General features: G+C 32.9%; 1 protein-coding gene across 15 annotated transcripts in view; it reads left to right on the top strand.

Annotated features, from left to right (window-relative positions):
* Nucleotides 1-22,784, top strand: part of GULP1 (GULP PTB domain containing engulfment adaptor 1) — a 225,615-nt gene that overhangs the window by 179,102 nt on the left and 23,729 nt on the right. For 7 of the 15 annotated variants that reach the window (XM_033111306.1, XM_033111304.1, XM_033111302.1 and 4 more), the window contains 5 exons: nt 4,015-4,113; nt 10,645-10,782; nt 19,327-19,443; nt 19,640-19,720; nt 20,122-20,214. In XM_033111306.1, the coding sequence (XP_032967197.1) occupies nt 4,015-4,113; nt 10,645-10,782; nt 19,327-19,443; nt 19,640-19,720; nt 20,122-20,214 (528 nt within the window). Of the gene's footprint in view, nt 1-505; nt 604-4,014; nt 4,114-10,644; nt 10,783-19,326; nt 19,444-19,639; nt 19,721-20,121; nt 20,215-22,784 lie in introns of all 15 variants that reach the window. The other 8 variants (XM_033111317.1, XM_033111311.1, XM_033111313.1 and 5 more) reach the window with 3 other exon arrangements.

Raw genomic sequence — 22,784 nt, 5'->3', positions numbered from 1 at the left:
CATAATGGCTAGATAAAATATAGAGATATGTGAAATGAAATGTTTTAGAAATAATGACTACTTTTTAATAGATTTTCGTGGGCCTTTATATCCACTTTCTATGTAGTTTGATGTTTGGAAATGTACTATTTGGAAAGGAATGTGATTTCCAATAAGCTAAGAACTACGTGGTATAGTTTAAAAATGTATATTCAATTGATAGTAGCTTTATCTTTCTAGTATCTTCCAGAATAAATATGTATTTAATAAGCAATCTTTGCTGATTGCAAAAATTTTGTAGAACAGGAAAGTATATCTGAGGGTAATTCATGGACTAATGAAAATAAATAAAACAGTACTTTTTTATGTATTTTTAATTTATTTTGTGTGTGTGTGTGTGTGTGTATGTGTGTGTGCGTCAGAGGCTACAACTCCAAGTATATAAGAGTATTTACATAGTATTTACATTTTTAAAAAATAATTTAAGACCTTGGTTCCTCTTTAATTCTGCTGTCATGTATTATAGAAATGACCAGAAGATGGTGCTATGGCTCCACTAAAAGAAAACAAATTTGCTCATTAACTACTTTGTGTACACATCCCCCATGTTGGTTTTTCTTAAACGTATATATTCCGACAGCTTTTTTACCCACAATAGTTTAGAATTTTACTTCCTTTGCTGCATATGGTAATATTTTATTTATATTTACTAAATTTTCCAAAAGTTTGCAATATTACTATATTGGCTTCTGACATTAAAGAAAAATTTGCAATTTAGGATTAATACAATGTGATGGAAAACTTAAAAGATTTTCAATAATTAGGTTTTCATGCTTCTGTGTTTAATTTAACTGATAAAGTGGTTAGAGCTCAATTTAATTGCAAACATACATACATAGCTGATTTTCCTATAGGATTATTTGAAATACTTTAAAATAAATTAACAAATATAAGAACCACCAAGAGGAGTAATAGCTCAGAATATTTGGCTAAATAATAAATTTATTAATTTTCTTGCCTAATGTATATTTCATTAATAATATAGTTACATTTCATTTTTTAAAAGTCCTCTGAAAAATAAGTACAAATTATGCGATGATGACGTTGAAACTCAGTAGTGCTCCTTTAAGTTTTCTTTAGCTGTTCTAGATATCAGTGACATATATTTAACCAAGTACTTTATGTATTTCAAGTAATACTTCATCCTTCCCATCATTTTATGGTGATACAGTCTTGTTTTTGTTCGTTTTTTGTACCCAGATTATGCTCCAGATGCTTACGCTTTACTCCCCTTTGAATATTTTTTATTAATCATTATATGCAAGTTTTAATGGTAGATCACTATCTAGGTGACCAAGCAATGAATCCAGTTAATGGAAAGAAATTTGCAAAAAAGCTCTTTAAGTATTAACATTCAAGTAACTAGGGAGAGAAAAGACTACTCGCCCTACAAAGACATGTAAGTAAGAACAATGAGCATGTCTTCAACATGTAAGTTCTAACATGTGTTTTGGAACACAGTTAAGAGGTCTATAAGTAGGAAAAAGAGACTTAGAGTTAGGGGAAACATGCAAATTATAGAATACAGTACATCATAAATTTCACAAAAAATGGATTGAATGAGAATATTATACTCTATTTAAAATACAGATTGAGTAAATATAACCTTAGGCATTTTAGGCATAAGTATCTTGCAACATCTGTGTAACAGTCAAGGCCAATAACCAGTATAAACCTTGATATATATGAAAATAGGACTGGGAGATTTATTTTTTTTTAATTCAGAAAATATGTTGTACAAAAGAAGAATTATTATTAGTGCTGGGTAGCTGCAAAACTAGATTCTAAGTCTGCTGCAGACCCATTTTATGACCGATGTATCAGCTTGGATAACCTGTGAATCTTCTTTGAACACAATTACTTCATCTTGACATGAAGCAGAGAAAAAGGCTTCAAAGACTTAGATCAGATATTTTATCTGTATTTTTTTTTTTATCTCCTCTTGTTTCCCCTGCTTTTCCTCCCCTCTTTGTTTTTCCTACCTCGAGCCCCTCTTCCCTTCCGTCTTCCATTCTTTTTTCCCTTTTTCCTGGCAGAAAAGAAATATCTCAATAGATAAGTATATTAGTGATTTGTGGTAGACTTTTTAGAAACTAAAAGAGGTCACAGGAGTGGTCGTGTCCAGATGTGGAAAAGACATCAAGAGCCACTGCTCATTGTCTGTTTCTGGAAATGACAGCCCCTAGGAAGCCAGCTTGGAATGCTTCTGCAGCCCAGTATGGGAATGTCTTTGTTTAGATTCATTCACATAGATGGATTTTGGAAGCCTTTATGTGTGAACATCCCAAATTATTTTAATTATGCCAATGCAGGAAGGAGATTACGAAGGGAAAAGAAACAAAATTAATACACTTTCTTTGAGAGAGAGCTGGGATAATTTTTAAGTATTTTCACAAGTTTCTTAAAGACAAAAAAAAAAAAAATATCTGGCACAAATTAGTTCAATCCATGTGCGAAATGCTGGATACGAAAAAGAAAAAAAAGAAAGCTGCCTACATTCATAGAACAGACTGACAGCAAACTGAAAAATTATACCACCCAAAATTAAATAAAATGAATGGTATCTCCCCACCCCCAGGATATCAAGGCAGACACTTCAAGGCATTTGTATATGCATTCATTAAATTATTCTCCATGGCAGTGCAAGGCCATGAAGAGAGAAATAGGCCTTTAACTACGCTCTGCTCCAAGATTGAACTATACCATGTGTATTCACATCTGCCCTAAATTAGTGAGAAATGAACAATGCAAATAAATATGACACACAAAAGAGAACTGAAACCCTACCCTGCCTTATGTTTAACCTATTTTGAATCACATTAGGATGATCCATATGCTGAAAAGATGTTACATTAAGAAATAATGTTTTGAAGCCCAAAAAGAGGAATAAGAAATCCTGTTCTTTTCAATAGTTTTTTTTTTTTTCTCTCCCTTTTTTTCATTTCTTAAAAAGAAAGGTGAGGGTGGAAGGAAAGAAGGAAAGTAGGGAGAGTGTAGCATTGCTAGACAAATCAGGACGCTCAGTCAACTCTGAATTTCAGATAAACGACGACTAATTTTTTTAGTATAAATATGTCCGAAATATTACATGAGACATAGTAAATAGCATATGTGTGTGTGTATAATTTGTGTGTATACATATAGAGTGTATATGTGTACTCTAAAATAAAAGTTTTAAAAATATATTCATTGTTTAATCAAATTACCTGGGCTCCTGTAATTTTTTTCCAGCACCAGTTCTCACAGTGCTAGCAGAGAGGTAGAAATTCCATCTGCTAAGTACATGACTATTCTGATTTTCTTTTCAATTCTATAACAGAACCTAACAAGCATTTACATACACTAATTAATAAGAAGATACAGTAAATACAACTTGAAAGCATTTTAAAAAGTTAATGTTATTTGAAATTCACTATATTTGTAATTCTAGACTGAGTCTAGTTCTAAGTAATGTATTTTAACTGGGATAATTACATCACCTCTTAGCTTCAGTTTGAATATGGTAATGAGTCTCTTCATTCACTGATTTGAGTGGGTAGGTTGGTATATCAAGCAAGGTAAGTATCGAGAAATGATAATGATGGCATATACAGCACTGGTAGACTGCAAGTTCTCTAACAGCATTAAAAACAAAAGAACCTAAAGGGGAAATAAATTGAACTTGGCTTATCTTCCCACAAAGAGTTTTCATTTTCTAAATTGGTATGAATACAATTATTTAAATGCCATGAAAGAAGTACATTAAAATTGTTTTTTGAAAGTTATTGACAACCAGTATGATTTTAAGGATAGTAGTGGTAGATTATTATGATTTCTAAGTATTTTGAGGCTATGTGGGGTTCATAAAATACTTTCTCATGGGCAATAATTTAATGAAAGTTCAATACAAACTACATATATATATACACATATATATATGTATTCATTCTCTGTAGAAACACAATTATAGCTTTGTGAATAATTTTTCATTCGTAGTTTGCAAGACATATCAAGAAATCTGAAGGCCAGAAAATTCCTAAAGTTGAGTTGCAAATATCAATTTATGGAGTAAAAATTCTAGAACCTAAAACAAAGGTAAGACTTATTTTTGAATGTCAGAAGTACTTTAATCTTAATTAATTGTAATTATACTTTTAACAAATACATAAAATTTGTTACTAGCTGGTGCTGTTTAGTTCTCAGTTAATAACCATTTAAAATTATAGGATATTTAGGGGGAAAAAACAACTTTTGGGATTGCTTTCAGAGTGGTCTGTTCTTCAGCCTGTGTTTGTGATGTAATAATTTTCATTAAGTACATTCAACAGAATTTAGTCTTATATTTAGGAAATTTTCTTCATGTGGAAGAGATACATGAAGTGTGGTTCACTAAGTATGAAAGGAGACAAAAGCTGTGTATTGTTTCTTAAAATGTCCCGGATTGACTCTTATTGCCCGTAGATTAATCAGTGTGCATTATTTTACTGGGGGCTGCCATAATAAAATACCACAGATCTGATGTCTCAACGGAAATTTATTTTCTTGCTGTCCTGGAGGTTGAAGTTGGTTTTCTCTGAGGCTTCGTTCCTTGGTTTGCAGCAGGCTGCCTCCTTGTTGCCTCTTCCCACAGTCATTTGGGCACGCACACCTTTGGTGTCTCTTTGTGTGTCCAGTTTTCTTTTCTTATGAGGACACCAGTCAGATTAGATAAGGAACCACCCTAATGACCTTATTTTAACTTAATCCCATCTTTCAAGTCTTATCTCCAAAGATAGTCACATTCTGAGTTACGGGGGCATAAGGCTTTAACATATAAATATGGAGGGAACACAGTTTAGCCCATAACACAGTACAAACTTAAGGTTCTTGTGTGTAAGGGCCTTTTCCCTTACAAATCCAATGGAAAAAATTTTTAAATATGACCTATTTTTGCTTCTCAATCATCAATATATACTTGTTATGGACTGAACTGTTTCCACCCAAAATTCCTATGTGGAAGCCCTAACCCCCAGTTTGACTGTATTTAGAGATAGGACCTTTAAGGTTAAAGTTAAATGAGGTCGTACTGGGGGGTCTCAATCCATATAAGAAGAGGTAGAGAGTCTACAGACGCATGAGCCCAGTGGAAAGGCCATGTGTGGACACAGAGAGAAGGTGACCATCTGCAAGCTAAGAGAGGCTTCAGTAGAAAACAAACCTACTGACATCTGGATCTTGGACTTCCAGCCTCCAGAACTATGAGAAAATTGATTTCTGTTATTTAGGCCACCAAGTCTGTTGTATTTTGTTATGGCAACCCTAACAAACTAATACAGTACTTTATTCACAGTGTTTCAGAATTCTTGTTTAGTAATTTTAATAAGACCATGAACATCACTTTGGAAAAATTGATTCACATTTATCCAATTATTTTACAAATATATATTGCCAATACTTTCCTCTAACACTGTACCATGCTTACTGACAAATTAATTCAATTTGAAAGGCCAAGAAAACCCGGACCTGTACACAGATTATAAAAATATTTTTCACAGGCCTGCAATTTTTCCAGTATTTGCCATTGATACCTTCATCTATGTGCATACCGCCCCCTAATAATGTCTTGCTATTCAAAGTATGCTCTGTGGACCAGCATCTGGGAACTTGTTAGAAATGTAGAATCTCAGGCCCCATTCCAGACCTACTGAATTGGAGCCTGTAATTTAAGAAGAAACACAGTGATTCTTGTGCACACTGAAGATCGAGGGGTTCTGATGTAGAGCATAGTCTGATGGCTGCATGCAGTTGCCCACATTTTCAAATTATAGTCCATGGAGTTCTTCCATTAAAAATACCATGAGCCATTTGCAAAAATAAGTCCTAAGGGCCTATCTTAGCATACAGAATCAGAATCTCCGTGGAAATTTTGCATTTTTATTGTTTGAGGATCACTGGACTATGGCATGTATGCCCCAACAGTTGTTATTCAATTCTCAAATTAAAGAACACTGGTATTCTTTCAGACTTTCAAACCGTAAATTTAAGACCTCCCACAACTATGCTGTCTAATTTATTTCTGTTGTCCACACTCAATGTTAAATAACAAAGAGTTGGAAACTTTATTTTGGTTATAGCTATCCCCAAATAACTACTCCTGAGGTGGCTGAAAGAAGACAAAGACATAGTGAAAGAGTAGTGGAAGGTCTGTTGAAGTATACACACACACACACACACAAAGGGTGCCAAAAAAATTATACACATTTTAAGAAAAGAAAAACCTAGATTAAAATCATAATACTCAATATATACCGATAACAACAGATGAATACTCAATACATACAATATCAAAAGATGAACAAATGTGAAAAGAAGTCACATTTGACTTCTGAATTACAGAAGGTATTCAAAATGGTTACCATCAGCGTAATTTTGATACAGTTTTTTCCTTTCTTAAAATGTGTCTACATTTTTTTGACACCGTGTGTGAGTGTGTGTGTGTGTGTGTGCGCGCGTGTCGTGTGTGTGTGTGTGTGTGTGTGTATTTTACTGGGAAACAAGGCAGTTAAAAGTAAGCAGTGAGGCATTATCTACTGACCAGGTGGGCTGGCTGAGATGAATTCATTAGACAAAGGGTAGTAACAAAAGAACAATAGGTTGAGGAAACAGTAAGTTAGAGTGACAGTGCAACCAAAAGTATAGCAACCAAAGTGTAGTCTTATATGCAATTAAAAAGAAAAATAATCCTAGTCCTGCATTTCCTTTTTAAAATTAAATGGATAGTGGCCAATGTCCAGCCAGAACAGGTCATTTGTAAGCCACGTTTAAATTTTCTTCTAAACCAGATAGATCCTGTAACTGTTTTGGACTGTGTGTGTATATAATTAATTATTAAGTCAATTCCTTACATGAATGTTTAGGATATGTCAAAGCACACCTTGAAATATGTGGGACTAATAATACACTTTATGTATTAGTTACAATGTGTTGTTCTTTTTGATCATACCCATAATACATCCACACTATAAAAATTTCACTGACACCATAATCTATGCATTATAATCTACTAAACCATTCTCCTATGATGGAACATTTATAATGCTTCAAATTTTTCATTAATTAAAACAGTGTTTAAGTATTTAGAAAATGCAAATATGATGAGATGCGATATATATAGCGAACTTCTTTAGTGTTTAGAATTGAGTGTTTAATAATGGCATATCCTTCCTTACAAGAGCACAAAATATAAAGACTTAAAGATATTACAAGATCACTAACATTAATGTCATGTGCGTGCATTTATTTCTTTTATAAGCACTTCATTTACTGGTAATTTTAATCTCAAATATGATTTAGTAATATGTACATAATGCAAAGAGTGATGGTAAATAGAGACAGAGATAGATCATGTGAATGCAAATGTAGCACAATTTTGCCAGTTCATTACTCTAGAGTCCCCAATAGTAAGTCTTACATAATAATCAGTTTCCATTGACAACTGTCAGCTACATCATTCTGTTTCCTAAACTCTTACTGTCAAATTTCCATGCCTCCTCCAACCTAAACCCCATTTATAAAACATCAACAAGGTGGAATTCAACTCAATACGATCAGCCAATTGACTTGCAATCATCATTTTTTGCCTTTGCCTTACCCAAATCAATAACACCAATGCGCTTCTTTCCTGTCACAACGTTTTAATTTCCGATACTTAATAGCTAATTTTCAAAAGGCCCAAGTGAATCCCCGCAAAAGTAAGTGTAAGTTTTCCAAGCTTTTAATGGGAAAGCTATTTTTATTCATACCAAACTTGAAGAATGATCTTGAATTTTAATATCTTTGAAATGTCTTACATGAGGCGTGATCAATACAGTAAATGTTTAAATCAAAAATATATATTACAGTAAAAGACACATTGCCATCAATCCCCCTCAAAATACTCCTCCTCGCTTTGAACATACTTATCTCATTGTTCTTGCCACTTTCTGAAGCAGTTCTGGAAGTTCTCTTTCGTGGCTGCCTTGATGTCCTGAATCATTTTGATTTGGGGGAAGAACCAAAAGTCACACAGTGCAAGATCCAGTGAATAAGGTGAATGAGGACACACCATAGTGTTTTTGTTTGACAGAAGTTGCTGTATTCCAGAAGTGATGTACAACACGGAGCGTTGTCAAGATGGGGGGATGATCTAGGGCACACTTGGAAACACACCTTCTCTCAACCGTAGCTCACACCCGACTGACTGCACCGAACAAGTTGAAACTTGTCACACACTGTTACTAAGGTTCCACGTAATGCTTCCCGTATTCAAGATCCCTGCCTTTCCGTTGGATGGCACTCAGCAGCATTTACCGTATTTTGTGATCACAATGGTAAGGCTCCATGTCACACATCTTTTCTGGTATGGCAGTTTCTTTCAAATAAAAACACAGTGTGTCCTCATCCACCTTATTCACCGGATCTGGCACAGTGCGACTTCTGGGTTTTCCCCAAAGTCAAAATGACTATGAAAGGTAAACATTTTGAATTGATTCAGGACATTGAAGCAGTCATAACAGCTCAACTAAAGGTATTCATGACAGAGGACTTCTAGAACTGCTTCAGAAGGTGGCAAGAATAATGGGATAAGTGTGTCTGAAGTGAGGGGAGTATTTTGAGGGGACATTAATGACAATGTGTCTTTTACTGTAATAAATTTTTTAATGTGAATATTCACTGTATTTTTGATCATACCTTGTAAATTCAATTATATTCCATGTAAACATAGAGCAACTGACCCTTTACCCATATATTATATGGGTAAACACAGAGTATCTTACTCTGTGCACATATATAGAATGTAACATCTTTTGAATCCCTAAAAATATAGTTACCTAAAAGGTGTATTTTTCAGTTCTTCTGCGCACTAGTGCTTCTAGGAGACTATAGATGCCAATTGTTGGACTCCATCCAAGCCTTTCAGATTCAGAATCTGCAGAACAAGACTTAGCATCTGTTATTAAAAAAACAAACAAACAAACTCCCAAAGTAATTCTGATACAGTATGTTCATATATATGCATTTAGGAACCGCTGAGGAGAAATGAGTGAAACAGAAAAATGTCTGTCGTTCATTTTATTTTGGGTATAAGTTGTAATTTAGTGGGAAAAAAATTAAAAATGACGTTCCTAAAATAAATTTTTACAGTAAAATTTGTATGAGGCAGGATTTAAAAATTCATTGTTAACCTAACATGGACTTGATAAAAAATAAACTATTTTTCTATCTCATTTGGATGGATGAAAATGGAAGTAAAAGCAACATCAGTAGGCTCCAATATCTTTCGTTCTGTGTCCTTTTCCTTTCTGCTTTTCTCACTTGTCCCCCAAATGAAGATCATGCGGTGTTAGAAAGAGATGTTATAGGTGAACCTGGGATTTACTTATTTTTTGTTACACTTCCAGTACAATGTCACCAATGTTAAAGCATAATTGTTTTCTTACGGTGCTCTACTGTGTTCCTGAGTCTCTTTAGACTGTCTCACCAAAAATGTGTACTACATTTAAAATTCGTAAAGATCTATCACTACAACAAAATCTCACACAAATAATAAAATTACAAGTTTCAGCTCCCTAGTCTTCTTTTGTGGGAAGACACCTCTGCTAATCTAAACAAAAATGAAGATGATTTCCAGCTTTCATAACCAAAGGTTTTCTGTGATCATACTGATAGGTGATTGAATGAGGGACTGTATGTGAATGGTGTATTTTCATTTGACATATAATTTTTTCTATAAGTGGAAAAAAATGGATCATTTTTTATATTGTCTAATAACGATATTTACTTTTTATATATCATTAACATGATCGTACAATTAATAAACTGGTGTAGACCTGCTATCGGTATTTGGGAGCTACAGTGCAGCTGAAAGCTATTGTTTGATTGACTGTATTAACATGAAAACAAAAAATATGTCAATGAGAAGAAACTGGTGGATCAGACAAAGTATAAGAGAAGGATAGTATCAGATAGATGCGGTCATTGTCCAACTCAGGGCCAACCAAAAGAAAGGGAAGATGCCCTCATCAAAAGCCTTAGTTAGTTGACCCTTCTTTTTAGCATGGTTCCTCCCTCCTGTTGAAATGGATGAATCAGACTATCTAGGAATGACAAAAAACATTGCAAGCATACAAAATACTGCCTCATTTTAATTTTCATGCTTGCATCCAAGCAACCCTTTGATGACTTACAATTTGATTTGTATGCAGGGAAAGAATGCAGGGCCATAGACAAATTCTCTTAACATTTATATATTTGTATATTCCACTTTATATACTCATTTTCAGACTGATGAACAGTAATGTGATTTGGAGTGATAGATCAAATCTCAGCAAGCTCAGAAAGCCCATGAACCACTGATCCTTTTGAATTTTGCTTGTGTTTTTCTAAGTACCATTGAAATGACTATTTTAGTTTAATCCTGAGTCAGGAGGTCCATCTCCATTACGTATTTGTTTAAGTTTGGGGTGTATGTAATTATAAAACTAAAGTTTGAAAGATGATTGTTTCACTTTTAAAATCTTAAGTTATATGTTATTAACACAAGCTGGTATTTCAGAAAATGGGAAAAAAAATCTCTTCAACTATGTTTATTTCCACATGTGTTCACAGGAAGTCCAACACAATTGCCAGCTTCATAGAATATCATTTTGTGCAGATGATAAAACTGACAAGAGGATATTCACTTTCATATGCAAAGATTCTGAGTCAAATAAACATTTGTGCTATGTATTTGACAGCGAAAAGTGTGTAAGTATGCCAGATGTTTTAGGGTGGTTTGTTCTGTTTTACAAGCCAGGAATTGTCTTGTTTCCTGCATTAGTAAAGTATTTGGAAATGAATAAGGTCTGCAAATACTTAACTACACTAATAGATTCATCCTGTCATGAGACTATGCTTCAGGATTTCATCTTTAACTAAATTCTCATGTTCAGGGGCACAAGCTTGCATGCAAATTTCTTTTCTTAGAACGTCATGCCTGCTTATGTTGTGCATTTATTTCTCTTATAATCATTTAATTTATCTGCAATTTTAATCTTAAATATATTTAGTAATATGCACATAATGCAAAGAGTAATGGTGAGCAGAGTATTTTTTTTTTTTCTGGAGTGTAATGGATCTGATGAAAATAAATATTTTAAACTCCAGGAAATAAAATCTCCTTATGACTCCTTAAAAAATCTCCAATGCTTAAAATATGTTTTTTTTTAATTTTCATTATTCATTCAGAAAACTTACTATAATGAAAGATTATAGAATTGTTTGTGTATGTATGTGCCTGCATATGTGCTAGCTTGTGAATGCAATCTAAAGTTCTTAGCAATAAGAGCAATCAAGAAATTCCAAAGGTAAGTTTTGCAACAGTTCTTTTAACCTCCTGGTATCTTAAGGAAAACCCTGTGTCTTGATTATAAGCGTAAGTTAGGGCTAATCATAACCTAGTTTGAGGTCCTTTTATAAAGCAAGATGCGAATTCCAAGCACACATCGCAGCCATTGGTGGTTTTATTGCAGGAAGAACATCTAACCTCAACAACATTCTTGGCCTAGAGAGGAAAAAGAACTTAATTAGTTTATTTGCTCATTTCTCATGCTGTCAAAAATATCAGAGGAAGAATATTATTATCACCATTATGTAATTTATTTCTCTGGATTCTGTATGTTAAATTTTTAAAAACAAACACCTTTTTATTTGTCCATATAACCCCTACATCAGGTGGACAATAAATGCTCAATAAATTTTTCCTTAAAAAAACATCATTTGGAAAAATTGACAAAATGTAGAATGAGTTATCATCTGTATCTTTTAAAGTATCATGCTCTAAAAAGGCAAACTAATGTGCTAAGCTACAGGGCATCAAAATATTTTTTTGAAAATTTGATGAGCATTATGGAACAACCATCAGAAAAATATGCTTACTTATATAAGAAATACTTTGTGCACAATTAGGCATTTTATATGAAGTTCAAGTTGTTTTTGAAATTTATCCTATTGAATGAATGCATTATATTTAATGTTCCAAGTGCTTCATAACCATGATTATTTGCAGAAGTTTTTCTTCATGTGCTTGAGAAGATCAAAGTAGATATATTTTATGTGTAACATATAATAATCCTTCACCACTTACACGAAGCAGTAAACTTAGTTGTTCTCCTTTCTTGCTTTACATGGAAATCAAATTCCTTGGGGTCCTTTGAATATTCATAATCAGAGATTATTATAAATATTAGTATTCTTATAGTTTTGTGTCAAATATTTTATCTTTCTTTATTTGAGCCCCATACAAATTTGTCACATTGTTATTTAAAACATAAGCTTGCTAGAATCCCTGTGTAGTTATGTTGTTTTTTCCCTGATCATAATTGTTTGAAATTAATTTCCTGAATTTCAATTCCTTGACCCATTATTCTCTTTGGATATAGCATGTTAGCCTTTTTTTGTGTGTTGTTTTTTTTTTTTCCTTGAAGGTTGAAAATAATTTCTTGAAGTCTGCAACAGTGTGAAGTCTACAACCATTAGTGCGAATAATATTCCTAAGGGGGGGGCTTTTAAAATAAAGCTCTTTGATTCCTACTTCAAAAAATAAGTTTGTATTGATTGGGGCTGGAGCTCAGGAAATCTACATTTAGCTTCTTTACCAAATGATTCTACTGCAGGTAGATGGAAGTCTGGGCTTTGAAAAGGTAGGGTCCAAGATATCTCTCAACTACAAGTGGGCATCACTTTTATGGTTCAAACAGGATATGTTTCCTCAGAGTTTCATAATATTACCTTCACCTCAAGGTTTTATTTCTTCTAATTATAATAATGACTGTATTTGTAAAATTGATTTGATGTATAATAACATTTTTGATATGCCTTCGCTACCTTTCATTTTAAATAACTAATCTTAGAGTATTATTATACAATAGAAAAATAAATTATGGCTCAATTGGCACAACTCTTTCCTCTAATTTTAAGGAAACAAGACCAGAGAAGTTGAGTGACTTCCCCAAAGTTACAAAGCTAGGTAGTAATAGAATCGGGATTAAAATTTAAGACATTAGATTGCCATTTTAGCATTTGTCCCATCATGTTCTATTATTCTCATGTTGTATTACTAACTGCAACCTGTCCCAGAGTCCATCTGCTCTTATTGAGGCCTTTGTCTTATCTACTCATTTTATCTTTTCAGTACTTCTGCGAAATTATTCAGAGTTTGAAACATAGATGAAACTTATCCTAGTATGCCACAGGCTGGAATTCACTACTTTATTAACAGTATTATGTTGTGTTAATGAGTCTCTCTCCTTCCCTGGTGACCATGAAGAGGATATGGGCAGCTAGAGTACTCAGCTCTGCCAAGCAGTAATGAAGACAGGCCAAGTGAGGAAACTGAATCTCTATCTCCAGCAGGCAATAATGAGGCAGTGCTCTCCCATTCCCATTCTCCTACTGGAATTGTGTCAGAGTGAGCCACCCAAAACACAAAGTTTAAATAAGTTTTAGAGTCTCATATAATATCTAAAATATCCAAGATTCAATTAAAAATCAATCATTCTATCAAAAAACAGGGTGATCTTAAACTAAATAAAAAAGATGACCAACAGATCCCAACCTTGAAATGAGGTATTAGAATTACCAGAAAAAGATTTTAGAAGATCCATTTTAAATATAATAAAAAAGTTATATGCACACTTGAAACATTTTATTTTCCAGAAAATCTTATCAAAGTAATAAAAAATAAAGCTAAGAAATGGAAGTTATAAAGAAAACCCATGTACTAAAATAGACCACATCCTGGATTATAAAATAAATTCAGAAAACTGAAATGACAAAGAAAAAACAATAAAGAAATCCATCTAAAAATCAATAACACGTTAATAACAGAAGTGTCTTCAAAAACTTGGAAATGAAATGTCATACTTGATTTTGTAAATGTAAACATTCCATATGTCAAAGAGGAATTTGCAAAGGAAAATTTTTAAGATGCGGTGAACTACATATAAATGATATAGAACATAACATTTTTGTGATACAGATATTTATAACAACAAAGTTAATAAATTAGAAAGAAGGAAAGTCTCATGAATAATCTAAGCTCCCACCTCAGGTACCTAGAAAACAAAATATCAAAATAAACTCAAAGTAAGAAGAAGGAAGAAAATAAGAAAGCTTTTAAAAAATTAAATTAAAAACAAAAACAATAGAGGAAATCAATGAAACAAAGAGCTGGTTCTTTGAAAGATCATAAAAGTAACAAAATTTTAATAAGATTGGCAAAGAAAAAAAAAGGACAGAAGTTACCAATGTCAGGAATGAAATAGGAGATTTTATTGCAGACGTTCCAGACAGCAAAAGAATAACATGATGCCAAAAACTACATACACATAAATTTGACAACACAAATGAATTGAATCAACTTTTCAAAAAACAAAAGCTATATTAAATCACCCAGTATTAAATATATAATTTGAATAGCCCCATAATTATAAAGGACATTGAATATATAATTTAAAACTTATAGAAAGAGAAATCTCCAGGTTTAGATGGTTTCACCAGAGGAAACTATAAAATGCTTAAAGAAGAACTAACAACCTATTTCAACCTGTTTCAAAAGATAGAAGAGATGAGAGCACTCCCCAATTAATTTTATGAAACTGGTATTCCCTAATAGCTAAACTGGACATAGTGCAAAAAAAGAAAAATGAAAACTACACACCAAGCTGTATCCCTTTGGAAAATATATACAATGATTCCTAACAAATTATTAGCAAATATATTCAGCAAAATAGAAAAAGAATTATATACCAAGATGAAGTGGAGTTTGCTCATGACATGCAAGTCTTGTTCAACTTTCAAATATCCAACAATGTAATCAACCATATTAACAAGCTAAACAAGAAAAATCATATCATATAATGAATGCTTTATTTTTTTAAAAATCGACATCCATTCTTGCTTAAACACTGTCAGAAAAAAATAAGAATATAAAAAAGTCTTTAATTTGACAAAGAGCATTTAAAATTAAAATTATAGATAACATTTTACTTAATGGTAAAAAGCTGAATGCTTTCTTCCTAATATTCAGAAGAAGGCCAGGATTTCTACTCCACCCACTCTTATTGAACACAGTCCTAGAATGTCTAACCATTGCAATAAGACAAGAAAAGAAAATAAGAAGCATTCAGACTGCTAAGGAAGAGATAAAACTGACATTTTTGCAAATACATGATTATCTATGTAGAAAATCCAAATTAGTTTACAAACAACAAACAAACAAACAAAAACCTGGATCTAATAAGTAAGTTTAGCAAGATAGCAGAATACATAATAAGCATACAAAAATCAATTGTATTGCTATATACTAATAATGAATATATGGATACAGAAGTGTACAATTACTTTTTAAAAAAATACATAGGTGTAACTCTAACCTAAGATGTGAAACTTGTACAGGACTAGTATGTTGAAAACTACAAATCACTGATGGAAGAAATAAAAAGAGATGAAATAAATTGAGAAACATACCATATTCATGGATTGCAATACTCAATCTAGTACATATGTCAGTTCTCTCCAAATTAATGTACAGGTTTAACACAGTTCCTGTCAAAATCATAGGAAGATTTTTTTTTTTTGGTAGTTACAGATAAGATTATTCAAAAATCTACATGGAAGGGCAAGTGAACTAGGATTAATAAAAACAGTTTTGAAGAAGATCAGTAAAGTGAAATAAATCACTTTCCCCTATTCAAGAATTATTGTACACTTACAGTAACCAAAATTGTAGTTTTTGTAAAAGGATAAATTTATTAATGGAACAGAATGGAGAATACAAAAATCAACCCACACAAAATTACCTCACTGATTTTTGACAAAGGTGCAAAAGCAATACAATAGATGCAACATGTAAAATATGGACTTTTCAACATATGGTGCTGGTGAACTTGGACTTCCATGGATAAGTAAAATACACTTTGACTTAAACCTCACCCCTTTTATAAAAATTAACTGAAAATGCATCATATACTTAAATGTAAAATGCACAACTATAAAATATTTAGGAAAAAAACAAACCATGGAGAATCTGCAGGATGTAGAGCTAGGGAGAGTTCTTAGACTTGACACCTAAAGCAGGATCTGTAAATGGAAAAAGTGACAAATTTAACTTCATCAAAAATAAGTGATTTTTTTTCTATGAAAGCCCTTATGAAGGGAATAAGAAGACTAAGAGTGGAAGAAAATGTTTGCAAACTTATATCAGACAAACTTATATCACTAGTATCTACAGTATGTAAAGAACTCTCAGAACTCAACAACATAAAAACAATTTATTAAATTGGAAAATGGGCAAAAGATATGAAGGAGCATTTCATTAAACAGGATAGTCAGATGACAAATAAGCACATAAAAAGATGTTAACATTGGTATCCATTAGGGAAATGCAAATTAAAATGAAAATGAGATATCTATCAGAAAGTCTACAATAAAAAATAGTGATGATACCAAATGCTGGTGAAAATGTGGAAAAATGGATCACTTGTACATAGCTGGTGGGGATATAAAATGGTACAACCACTCAAAAACATTTAGCAGTTTTTTAAAAAACTAAACATGCAACTATCATATGACCTATTTGGGCATTTATCCCAGAGAAATCAAAACTCATGTTCACACAAAAACCTATACACAAATGTATATAGAAGCTTATTCATAATAGCCCTAAACTACAAAACTCTAGATAATAGGTGATTAGTTAAACAAACAACAGTGCATTAAAACCGTGGAATACTTACTACTCAGCAGTAAAAAGGAATGAACTATTAATACATACAACAACCTTGATGACTCTCCAGATATGGACTGAAATAAATGAATCCCAGAAGCTTATATACTGTATGATTCCATTTGTATAACATCTTAAAATGAGAAAATTATAGAAATGGAGAAAAGATTAGTTGTTTCTAGGGCTTAAGGAAAGGGTAAGGTAGACAAAAAGAGGCTGTCGCTATAAAACAGCAAGATGAAGATTCTTGGGCTGATTTCCAATTCTGTATCTTGACTATATTAATATCAATATTAATTGCTTGTGATTTATACTATAGTTTTGTAATATGTTATCATTGGGGGAAAGTGAATAAAGGGTAAACAGGATATCTCTGTATCATTTCTTACAACTCTATATAAATCCAAAATTATCTCATAGTTAAGAGATTACTTAAAAAAAAATAACCTGGAAAAGAAATTATGGCCTATTTAGACCAACCCTTTCATCATATTTAAAATAAATTCAGGCCAGAGAGATTTAGTGTCTTTCCCAGAGTCACAAAGCTAGGTAGCAATAGAATTGGAACTACGGTCCAAGACCCTAGATTCCCGTTTTCACACTATTCTATCATGTTACATTACTTGCATGACTGTGACCTCTCCAGAATCCTTCTTCTCTTACTGGGGCGTTTATTCTATTCATTTCTTGTATTATATATAGTACTTATGTGAATTTCTAAGAGCTTGTTTGAAATTTAGATGACAGCCTATCCGAGTATGCTACACAACTGTAACTCACTTTCTTAGTATCATCATGTTGTATTATTAAGATTTGAGATTTACACAATTTCTACAATCATCTCCTCAAGTTTAGAAAATAAAATTGGACTATGGATGTATATTATGATGTTATTGATTTGGTTTCTTTATCGTAAGGCCAATATAGTCACTGTCAACTGTTTAGTCATCATTTTGATACTTTATTTTTCACAATTTTGTTTCCAAATGTTAATGCATATATTTTATTCACTGGATATTGCACTTGATAACATTTAAATAGAGCCCAATAAGTAGATGAAACCCTCACGCCACTGACAGGTTTTTTGTTTCTTTTTTTTAAATTATGTGAAATGAAATTTAAAATAAGACAAAGTTAAAACTTCTGTCTTGTTAACTCATTGTAAAGGAGGGTTCACGTATCAAAAGAATCATACATTATTATTACTAGAAGGAATCATTGCATTCAGTGTTTTTGCCAGATCTATTTATTTGTAAGCTATTTATTATACATTCTTGTTATATTTCATGTTTGCTATGTAATAATTTTTTGAAATAAAGTATTTTTTAATTTAAAAATATTCTTGCTCTTTATGTTATATAACATTATCAGGGGTTAAAAATCAATCCTCTTTGCTTAGTCATCCATGAAACAAGGCAAATATAATAAAGGACATTCAAATTAAAAGGACATTTCTTTTTTCTACTTTTTCATGAGATGGATAGTTTTCATATATAATTTAGGCATATATTTTGCATTTTTTAGTTAACTGAGTTAAACACCAGAATTTTTTTTTTTTTATGGCTAAAAGACTTGCTTAAACAGTGAACTAAAAAATGACAATGTCTTAATTAAATAGTCTAATCTTTATTAATAAAGCATATTTTCAATTTCGATTGCTTGGAGCATAGCAGAAAGTTTTAGGGTAAATTAGTGAAAACAAGGCACTTTCAAGAATTAATGTTACTAGCAGTTTTTATGTCATCTGGAGGTCTTAGAATTGAATATGACATATTCAATGTCATTCAATTAATGATGCATTCAATTAATAGCTTTACCAAACTTCTTTATAATTTATTAAAGTAAGTCTTTAATGTTTACATTGTGTAAGACACTGTGATAGCAGTTGAGATATGAATGGAGAAGGAATGAGGGGGTAGACTTAGGATATTTGTGCCAGTTGATAGTTGAAAGTCAAGAGACTGTAAATCGTTTACTAGTTCAAATTCAGATAACAGATTTATTTTGTTCAATTGCACTGTTTTACAAAAATACTGTTTACTATCACTTAAAATTGGGAGCTTTTTATATAAAGATTCATATATCTGACCTCATCTCACGTATTTAGAACCTTAAAATTCTGGGTTGGAATTTCTCATTTCCACAACCAACAATGAATAGGAACAGAGCAGCAGTTGCTCCATTGAGGGCATACCTCAAGTTTTCCACAGCCCCACCCAGACCCAGACCGCCTCGTTCAAGTTACCTGCCAGGTTTAACACACCCTCCTCACTCGGAAGAGGAAATAAGTAGGAAAGCAATGAGAGAAACTGTAGTTGGCACTATGCATTCATTTAATAGGCACTAAATATTTGAGGAACAGGATAACAAACTAGGAAAAAAAATACTGTGTTAAAAGCGATGAGAAGTGGGACAGAAGTCTTGCTTCCAATTTCAACAGCTATTCATTCAATTGCCAAAACACAACCAACAGTCTGACACATTATTATTAAAATGCAAATCATCTTTGTTTTATTTTTACAAAGGCTGAAGAGATTACTTTAACAATCGGCCAAGCATTTGACCTGGCATACAGGAAATTTCTAGAATCTGGAGGAAAAGATGTTGAAACAAGAAAACAGATTGCAGGGTTACAGAAAAGAGTGAGTAAACTAAGCTTGTTGTTTCATATTTATGTGATGTAAGTACAGGGAAACTTGCATATCATCAAACAAATTTAGAAGGACTGCCATTAAATTTCCCCCACACTGATTGGAACTGCTTTCACTGTGTTCCTATAATTTTTCATTCCTGATCCCCTGCACAGTTTTTAACCATTTTATATTGAATTCCCACAAGAACTTAGTGTTCTCATGTGACTTTGCTTCACTTCCTGATGCTTCTCATGGGGATCAGAGCAGCAGAAGCAGCAGATGCTGGGTAAGTGGTTTCCCATGCAGATCAGATTCCTTTGTAATTAAATTATACCCTTTCTCCATTCTCTTCAAAATCATCATAAGCAAGTTTCACTGTCTTGCGGTTACACTCCAGGACATGGGTGCAGATTGCACAGTGCAACAAGAAAACACAGAGATGAGGTATTAGGAACATCAATTTTGCACACATGTAAAAACATATTTCAAATTTAATAACATGTCTTTCCAGAGACCTAGAATTCTCTATTTCCCAAGCTTTATCAAATAATTTTCTCCCCTGTGCACAAAGGACATATTAAAAATTTAAATGATATGAACTCCTATTCATTAATGTACCATTTATAATAGTCAGTATTTTCCAAGAATAACTTTCTGAAAATTATTCAATAATCATTTGCTTTTTAGATTCAAGACTTAGAAACAGAAAATATGGAACTTAAAAACAAAGTACAAGATTTGGAAAACCAGTTAAGAATAACCCAGGTATCAACATCTCCAGTAAGTATATAGAATATGTGCATGATTTCCTTAGAAACAAGATGCAATGATGATAAAACATATCTGGATCATTAGCTCTGTGATATTTCTAATAAGTGCTCTGGGATCAGTCATTTAAAAGTAAACATAGATTAAAAAAAAAGACAAAACTAAACATGGATAGAGATGAAAGTGAGACAGGTTAGTTAGCATGTTGTTAGGTAGACAGGGAGGTCCCTGGTGGAATAAACAAAGGCAGCCATACCCTGAAACTCCAGATTCCAAAATGACTCATTCACTCAAGGACAAAAATGTATTGCGCTCTGAAGTTAAGTTATCTCGTAAATCCCTTTAGGCTGGACAAACAGAGCAAATCTGATAGACAGAATCCATCAGAAGGTGCCAGCTCCCTTCCCCAAGCATACAAGAAAAAGTATAAAATAAAGCCTTTTGCTTTAGCCAGGGGGCATCCCAATTTCAGGTACCCCTTTCTCGCAAGAGAGCTGTACTTTTGCTTTAATAAAAATCTTTCCTCTCCTTCCGAGTCCACATTCTCATTCTTTGGGTATGTGAGACCAAGATCCCTGGGCACCAGACACCAGGATCCTATTTCATTTGGGGGCTCATCAGAATCCCTCTATCAAAAGGTGCTAAACAAGGTTACTTAAAAAATTATAATTACCTAGGTAGCTCAGATCTGAGTTGTTTTTCCATGTTGCTCTTTTCAATTGTGTTTTCTTGAATAATTCAGCCCTCAATTTGGTCTTTTTCTCTTTGTGATATACTATTTCTTTCATTCCTATTGATTGCTATTTACTGAGGTTAGATTTAATGACCTAAGCGCATCTACCCTTGGAGTATTGAAATTCATTCTAAAAGTGGAAATGTTAACAAGACCAAATGGTTTCTTACATTACATAGCAAGGGTTCTCAAAGACACTAAAATGAGCAGTATTCTCTGTAGATGACACTTAAGTATTTATAGTTAATTTATTTGCTTTATTTGGGTTTATCATACCTAGATTTGAAATCCTTTTCCCAATACCATGTATGACACCATTAATTTGTGATTTTGGCTAAGTGAATTTTTTGGAGGGGGACAGAATTAAAAACAGTATTCTTCCTAGGCAAAATATGTTTGGTAGATTTTTTTACATCATCTGTCTCATATTGTCCACTAAAGTTCATGTTTTATTTTGTATTTTAAAAATATTTATATTTAACTTATGGCATGATACTATAAGCTGAAACACAATTAGGGCATTTGCAACCGTTCTAAAAGAATTTTTATTGCAAAGTTTTATTTGCAAGTCCATTTTGGTTCAATCTCTAGGCTAACTCAATGAAATTTTGTTAGTGTGTGTGTACGCGCGTGTGTACACAGGTCTATCTGTCTATCTATCTATATACATACAGATAGATACACATGCTTGTGCATGCATGCGAGCATGTGTGAGGTCGGACAATTAAGTTCGGTAACTCATCCTAGAAAAAGTGCTACATACCTCATTGCTGAATATCACTATGTTCACCTTTGAAGTACTCCCTTTGGGAAGCTATGTACCAACGCCAGCACCTAGTCCACTCTTCAAAGCAATTTTGGAACTCTTTTTCTGCAATGGCCATCAGAGCTATTGTCATATGACCCTTGATGTCCTGAACATCATCTCAATGTCTTCCTTTCAATATTTCCTTTATCTTTGGAAAAAGAAAGAAGTCATTGGGGGCCAGATCAGGTGAGTAGGGAGGGTGTTCCAATACAGTTATTTGTTTACTGGCTAAAAACTCCCTCACAGACAGTGCCATGTGAGCTGGTTCATTGTTGTGATGAAAGAGCTATGAATTGTCAGCGAAAAGTTCAGGTTGTTTTCGTCTTTTTCATGCAGCCTTTTCAGCACTTCCAAATAGTAAACTTGGTTAACTATTTGTCCAGTTGGTACAAATTCATAATGAATAATTCCTCTGCTATCAAAAAAGGTTAGCAACACCGTTGCAACAAGTTTGCGAACTTAATTGTCACAACTCGTGTGTGTGTGTGTGTGTGTGTGTGTGTGTATGTGTGTGTAGATGTGTAAATACAGAGAGTGCCAAAAAAATATATACACATTTTAAGAAAGGAAAAATAAACTGTATTAAAATTGTAATACAATGAATAATGGATGACCCTAGTATTAATTTGATTAATGCCTTCTTCTGAGCGAATATCATACTACACCGTAATTACTATTGTAATTCAATTCAACTTCGAAAGTATACATAGATAACATCTCTTAAAGTGTATACAAGTGTATCCTTTAGCCAACGTTGCTCAAACAGTAGGTTCACCATAGTCAGAAGTGTCTGGATGCTGATGGTAACCATTTTGAGCATCTCTTGTAATTGCAGAAGTCAAATGTGACTTGTATTCATCTTTTGTTATTGGTATATATCGAGTATTACAATTTTAATAGTTTGTTCCTTTCTTAAAATGTGTATACATTTGTTTGGCACCGTATATATTTATGGCCATCTAGTACTAGAGTATTTCACCATATCAACACCATGAGGAAATCTATAAGAAGTTACATTTAGGGTTTCGAATTTGGTATGCC

The sequence above is a fragment of the Rhinolophus ferrumequinum genome, chromosome 8 (assembly GCF_004115265.2).
Source record: "Rhinolophus ferrumequinum isolate MPI-CBG mRhiFer1 chromosome 8, mRhiFer1_v1.p, whole genome shotgun sequence".
In the NCBI taxonomy this organism is placed as follows: Eukaryota; Metazoa; Chordata; class Mammalia; order Chiroptera; family Rhinolophidae; genus Rhinolophus; species Rhinolophus ferrumequinum.
This window is presented reverse-complemented; position numbering and strand designations above follow the sequence as displayed.